A 6,976-nucleotide genomic window follows, 5' to 3' on the forward strand; every position below is an offset into this window, starting at 1 on the left:
CGCATTTACAGACACAATCTTTCTCTCTTTCTCACAGACTCAGTCAGTCAGTGTCTCTGTCTCTGTGTCTGTGTCTGTCTGTCTGTCTCTCTGTTCCCTATCCTCTACAAATGAAATGATTTACCTTGCTATATACAATAAGGATTTTATCTTTTATTTAAGGATTTTATTTGTTATTCTTCTGCGATGACAGAAAGCTTTTGGACTATTATTTTTTTTAGAGAAGCGAACGTCAAATATCAGTAGTTCGCACCCGTTCAGTTCCTCCAGAGTTTACTGTATCATGTTACTCTATCCACCTACAGTGTAAAGATTAATAATTGGTTCAACCTCAACCTCTTTTATAAATCCTGATACTACATTTAGATGGTTTATTTAAATACAATACGTAGCTAAGAAACCTTATCACTAAATGCAAACCATTATGTATTTTTCATCATCTATACACGAAATTGTCTTGTAGTTTATACATAAACTCCTCACTTTTTTCATTATTCACTGCCATAATTAAGTAGTGATGTTTACGTATATATATTTAATACCAAAGATGATAGAATTATATGACTGAATATTGATCACTTGTCATTTAAAGTTTATGGAACACAGCTGAACCTATGATAAGCCGAAGTGTTCGACGTGTGTGGTTAGGTACAAGATTAAGTATAATTCAAATTAATGTTTTGTGTGTACTGATTTTTTAAAATGTTTTATTCATCTACGTAAGAAAAAGCCAAACTTTAGGACAGACGTAAGCAAATTATGATGACAAGCAACAATGGAAGTGCTGATTATTTGATAATTTATTTACTAGCAGTGTTTTTAAAATGTGGATTAATGTTTATTTACATCATTCGCTAGTTTGTGCCAGATTTTTTTCTTTTTCTTTTATTAAGATTGCTGAATTTTTGTCTTGGGATTTATTATTGAGAGAGAGAGAGAGAGAGAGAGAGAGAGAGAGAGAGAGAGAGAGAGAGAGAGAGAGAGAGAGAGAGAGAGAGAGAGTGAGAGTGAGAGTGAGAGTGAGAGTGAGAGAGAGAGAGAGAGAGAAAGTGAGAGAGAGAGAGAAAGTGAGAGAGAGAGAAAGAGTGAGTGAGGGAGAAAGAGTGAGAGAGAGAGTGAGACAGAGAGTGAGAGAGAGAGAGAGAGAGAGAGAGAGAGAAAGTGAGAGAGAGAGAAAGAGTGAGTGAGGGAGAAAGAGTGTGAGAGAGAGTGAGACAGAGAGTGAGTGAGAGAGAGAGAGAGAGAGAGAGAGAGAGTGAGAGATAGATAGATAGATAGAGAGAAAGAGAGAGAAAGACGGAGAGAGAGAGAGAGTGTGAGGGATAGATAGATAGAGAGAGAGAGAGAAAGAGAGAGAGAGAGTGAGTGAGAGAGAGACGGAGAGAGAGAGTGTGAGAGAGTGAAATGTGTATGTGTGTTACATGAATAATACTAGGTGCACTCTCATGAGGATAATTTTTAAAAAGAAATGAGCCATCCCAAACCATACCATTTCCATCAGCATTGTCTAATACAATTCCTTTATCATTCCAATACATATCAGACAATCATTATCATTAACTAAGGATGAAATAATTAATCTTACTTGGTAATTAATGAAGAGCTAATCTCACGCTTATCACTGTGGTAGTAGCAATGAGGAGACGAGATAAGGCGGAGCTCTTTCGATAACTTCATTTATGTTTTGTCTTATCTTCTCGTCCTTTTTTTTGTTCTTTATCTTTGTTATCTTTTTGTTCTTTAATTTTGTGGGATTTTTTTTTTTTTTTATCTTTGAGTGGTGTGTTTTTCTTTGTATTTTGTTTTCTGCTTCTCTCTTTCGTGTTTCTTGTTTTTTTATTCTCTCTTGCTTTCGATTCCCCCCCCCCCTCTCTCTCTCTTTCTGCCTGCCTTTCTCTCTCTCTATCTCTCCCCCCCCCCACTCTCTCACTGTCTCTCTATCTCTTTCTCTATGTCTCTCTCGCTCTCTCTCTCTCTCTATCTCTCTTCCACTCTCTCTCTCTATCTATCTATCTCCCATCTCTCTCTCTCTCTCACTCTCTCTATCTCGCTCTCTCCCTCTCTCTCTCTCTCTGCAGTCAAAGGTTTTGCAGTTTCGGAAAAAGGTACTTGATAATAAGCTTTAGTCAGATCTAACCCTGAGAAATATTTTGCTCCTGTAAATTTATATAGACTTTCTTCAATTGTACAAGTGGGTTCTGCATGAAACAAAGTAACAGCATTCAGTGATCTAAAATCTATGGCCATCCTATAAGTACCATCTGATTTCTTAACCATTACAACAGGTGATGAATGTGGTGAGGAAGAGTGTTGAATAATTTTCTGTCGGAATAAATTGTCCACCTCTTGTTCAAAATGAGGTTGTAAATGTATAGGTACAGGATAACCTTTAGGTTTCAACCTTTCAGACGTAGTGGTAACAATATCGTGTTCCGCAGTGGAGGTACACCCTGGGATCTCCGAGAAAACATCGCTAAACGGCTCAAATAGTCTGCGAATACCATTCTCTTGTTCTTTCTCCAAACTAGGATTTACGCAGAGCTTTTCATTGTTACTCTCATCATACACATCCTCTACTCGACCATCAGGAGTAATGGGTAATTTATCGTCTTCGTCGATATCTAAAGTTACGCAAAACTGAACCCGCATAATCGACGCGCAGTCATTTACCAAACTATCCTTTTCGTCGGGATTTACTTCACCTGTCTGGTTCTTTCGATGATATTTCTTAAGTATATTAGCGTGATACAACTTCGGTTTTCCTTTCTCGTCAATGAGATAATCGACTTTGTTTCGTCGTTCCAGTACTTTATAAGGTCCGTTCCATGACACCAAAAGTTTACTAGCGTTATCAGGTAACAGTACTGAAACTTCTTCCCCGACCTTGAACTGCCTGTTTTGAGACTTTAGATCAAAATAAGATTTATATCGGGTGGCGCTGATATTTCCATTTTGAGGAGCTATCTTAGCACACTCAGCTAATTTATCTCTAAGTTCAATAACGTACTGGAAAGAAGTTCTTTCTTCCTCATTAGCATCTTTATCTTCCCATAAATCTTTCAAAACGGATAAAGGTCCCCTAACTGACCTCCCATACAACAACTCAAAAGCTGAAAATCCCGTCCTATCGCTCGGTATTTCTCTTAGAGCGAAAAGTGTGGGAATTAAATATCTGTGCCACTCCCGGGGTTTCTCCGCACAAAGTTTACGCAAGGATGTCTTAAGTGTCGCGTGAAAACGTTCGATTCTCCCATTACAGCTGGGATGATAAGGGGTAGTGATTAACGGTTTAACTCCCAGTAGTTTATGTAGTTCGGACATTAACTGTGACGTGAACTGCGTGCCTCTGTCCGAGAGAATTTCACGCGGGATGCCTACCCGTGAGAATATGACCAAAAGAGCTTCTGCAACAGAAACGGAATCTATTTCTTTAACCCATTGCAGACAGGGATAAATATGCTTGCCCAGCCTCCGGGATAAGTTTTATTTTAAAGAGAGACTGCTTGAAGCATCATAATTTGAACATTCCCACTCTCTTTCAGTCATTCATTGAAAAACTAGAGCGTTTTTTGTGTTTTGTCTTTTTGTGTGTTTTATTGAGTTTAGAGACTTATATATGCCATATGACAGGCTCTACCAGTGCTGCAGTAGACTAAAATTGTAGTATATTATCCATATTAGCTCATTATTTTCTTTATACTCAGTGTGATAGAAGTATTGCTGTTTTATGGGAGGACAAAAGGCAACTATATTTTTTTCGTATTTTTGTGCTGTCATGAACGAATACGAAACATATAACCACCTACAATAAAGATAAATAGAAGAGGTAAGGAAGAGGAATGAAACCTGTGCTTGTGACTGTGAGTGCCACAGTGAAAGGCATCCATATTGGCACAGGAGTACATTTTAGATACTGGGTATGGATTGAGTCATCTTCCTCTTCCCGTTCTGACTGCACATTCTTCATCGGCGGTACTTTTGAGCAAGAGTTCGTCAACTTAGTGTGTGTCATCGCTCTATAAAGATAGTGCTTGCTAGAGACCGTGGATGGGTGCCATTCAAGTCTCTCTCTCTTGCTGGTGCTAGGAAAAAGTGGTGCCATCTAGGTTTTGTACTTTAAGCTAGCACGGTATTACGGTAATTATAGTAATTATGACTGCAGTAGCCATCATCACTCATTCCTTTTTCATAGTAAAATAAAATAGCACAGTGATCCAAAATCCCCGAACGTCATGTACGTCAGGACGCCCGTCGTCAGGCCAAAGCTCCTACGTCATGTATGTCATGACACCCGTCCGCTGTGGGTTAAGTGGCAGTGCTTCTGGGAAACCCGTAGCATGATCAATCAACGTCAGAATATATCTATGTCCTTCTGATGAAGAGGGACTTCAGGGACCAACTAAATCGATGGCAACTCTAGAAAAGGGTTCCGTCATGATTGGCATTTTCACGAGGGGTACAGGGGGTACTTTATCCTTTACCGACATACGCTGGCACCGGTCGCACGATTTGCAATAATCTTTTATATCTGCCGATATACCCGGCCAGTAAAAATGTTCTTGCACATGCATTCCCGTTTTTCTATGAGAAAAGTGACCAGCTAACGGCGACTTATGAGCTAGTGAGAGTACTAGTTTACGGCACTCTGAAGGGACGACCAAGGAGTGTTTACCAATCTGCTCGTTAAACTTTGACTTAACGCATGTTCTGTAAATTAGCCCGTCGATACATTCAAATTTAAAACCTGAATTAGGGTTCCTGGTTTCTACTAATTCTTCTGATTTTACTTTATTTCGAATGGTCGCTAATGAAGGGCATGTAGCTTGTAATTTAGAAATTTCACTGGGCGTTATCTTTAGAGGCTCTAGCTTTGGCACGACGAGAGGATGCACTCTTTTCATCTTAGACGACCTGGTCAGAACAGTTTGACTCGTTTCTCCCTTTTCTAAGTTCGAGGATAGATCTTTAACGAGGTCATTCGGATCACTCGCTCCGGGATAACTTCCGACCAGAACGCTACAAAATTTCAATGGGGCACGTAAAGCGTTTACCCACCCGGTAAAATAAGGACATCTTATATGACATTTTACTTGCGGGAACCAATCAGCCCTTCCGAGATAATCAAAAACTTTAACCATTTTGCAGTTCGACACGTCTAAGTCGGGAAGCACTTGTTCCGCCACCATGATGCAACTACACCCCGTGTCGCGTTGGATTGTCGAGACCCTTGACCCGTTTACAGTCCCTGAAGTGATATATTTCATAGAGGGAGAGTCTTCAAAACAAAATGTTACTTTCTGGCTGTTTGAACTGTCTCGGAAATTGAAGGGATTCTTTGGACACTTAGGTTTTATGTGACCGAATTCTCCGCAGTAATTACAACGAATCTTCGACGAATCTCTCTTTACATAAGCGTTATCGGGAGTCGGTGAAACTGGCGGTTTGAAAGCGACATTCCTCTTACCGCTGTCCGTAGCTATATCCGACTTTGGATACCTACCATGAGCTGAAGCCCAGTTGTCTGCAAGCTGCACTGCATCATCTAAATTGGATACATTATGTTCTTTAATAAACATCCGAATTTCTGCTGGGAGAGAAGCGACAAATTGGTCTAAAATCATAAAGGATCGTAGTGAGTTATAATCCGCAACTATATTACGAGAATTTATCCACAAATCAAATATTCTACACAACTGTACTGCAAATTGCTGAAAAGATTCTCCAGTTTTAATCTTCGACTGTCTGAAATCATTCCTGTAGCCATTCGGCGTCTTACTAAACCCTCTCAAGAGACCTTTTTCAAGACATTCATACTTACTCGTTATTTCAGGAGAAAGTGAAGTATATACATCAGCTGCTTTACCTGTAAGGAGACTACCTAATCGGACGGCATAAGTGTCAACGTCAACATTCAACAATGCAGCCACTCGCTCGAATCTCACCAAATAGTTAGCGATATCTTCTCCCTCGGTATACACTGGCAAATTAGGCCTAACAGCTCTTTCAACTTCGCAACGAACCTCTGGTGCACTCGGGTTATTTAGGCGAGCCAATTCTAGTTCGTGCTCTAATTTTACTTTCTCGCGTTCTACATCTAATTTATATTTCTCCGCTTCGTACTTTATCTTCTCAATTTCTCGTTCTTTCGCTCTCTCTTCTCGTCCTATAGCTTGTTGGTTTACTACGTACTGTGCAACTGCTTCACCGGTTAATCCCAACTGTTCGGCTTGGTGTTTTAACACTTCAAAAGATAAATCCGACATGATTAAACTCTCGCTAGCTACCACTAGACAGATAACCACTTTAAACCTACTAGAAAATGATATCTATACAAACAAAAAAATCAGCAAATGTTATTGCCTTCTTAAATCACTGATTTGATAAAATACTGGGATATGACTCAGGTGAACAACTGTCAGAACAACTTGAACTATGAAGAACCTTTTACATCCGTCAATCAAGGCACACGTCTGACGTCACAAGTAAAGCTTACCTCCGGGCCCCAAGGACAATAAGCCCCGGCAGGAATCATATCCCGGCCAGTTAACCACAAATATCGCAAAGCAAAGGATTTTACAAGGAATTATGTTTCTGTCCAGATATATAGTAAATTCTGTTATATACTGGCAAGGTCGCCACTGTCAAGGTTCTAGGATATAGGTGTATATTCAGAATTACAGATCTGGGTAGAAAATAAAATTTCAATGACTTTGCTTTATTGCGTAAATTTTTCACACATGTAAATAAAAATAACTCACCGCCGAAACACAGTTCCCCCTCAAGTGGCTATATATGTCTCGTGACTTGAGCACCAAATAAACCCTTAAACCAAATTAAATCATTGTCTTTCTTGTATCTTGACCGGTCTCTTTAACGAGGGTCAGCAATCAGGAACCAAAGTGGACGTCTCTCTGCCCGAAATTTCACCATTTAATTAGTAATACTTTGACAATCACCATTAAATTACTCTTTAAAC

The 6,976-nt window shown here is 39.6% G+C and overlaps 2 protein-coding genes across 2 annotated transcripts in view; both read right to left on the minus strand.

Moving 5' to 3' along the window:
• LOC122252528 (uncharacterized) overlaps positions 1–1,688 on the minus strand; it is a 9,718-nt gene extending 8,030 nt beyond the window's left edge. The window contains exon 1 of the mRNA XM_086542630.1: positions 1,586–1,688. The gene's annotated coding sequence lies outside the window, so the exon portion shown is untranslated. The remainder of the gene's footprint in view (positions 1–1,585) is intronic.
• LOC147470788 (uncharacterized) overlaps positions 1–6,263 on the minus strand; it is a 6,446-nt gene extending 183 nt beyond the window's left edge. Inside the window, exons 1-3 of the mRNA XM_086542142.1 lie at positions 4,401–6,263; positions 3,379–3,404; positions 2,110–2,893 (exon numbers count right to left, since the gene is read on the minus strand). Of these exons, the coding sequence (XP_086398268.1) occupies positions 2,110–2,893; positions 3,379–3,404; positions 4,401–6,263 (2,673 nt within the window). The remainder of the gene's footprint in view (positions 1–2,109; positions 2,894–3,378; positions 3,405–4,400) is intronic.
• Positions 6,264–6,976: the final 713 nt, after the last annotated feature.

Source organism: Penaeus japonicus, unplaced genomic scaffold, assembly GCF_977035675.1.
Source record: "Penaeus japonicus unplaced genomic scaffold, GWHDUDI00000001_assembly GWHDUDI00000012, whole genome shotgun sequence".
NCBI classification, from domain to species: Eukaryota; Metazoa; Arthropoda; class Malacostraca; order Decapoda; family Penaeidae; genus Penaeus; species Penaeus japonicus.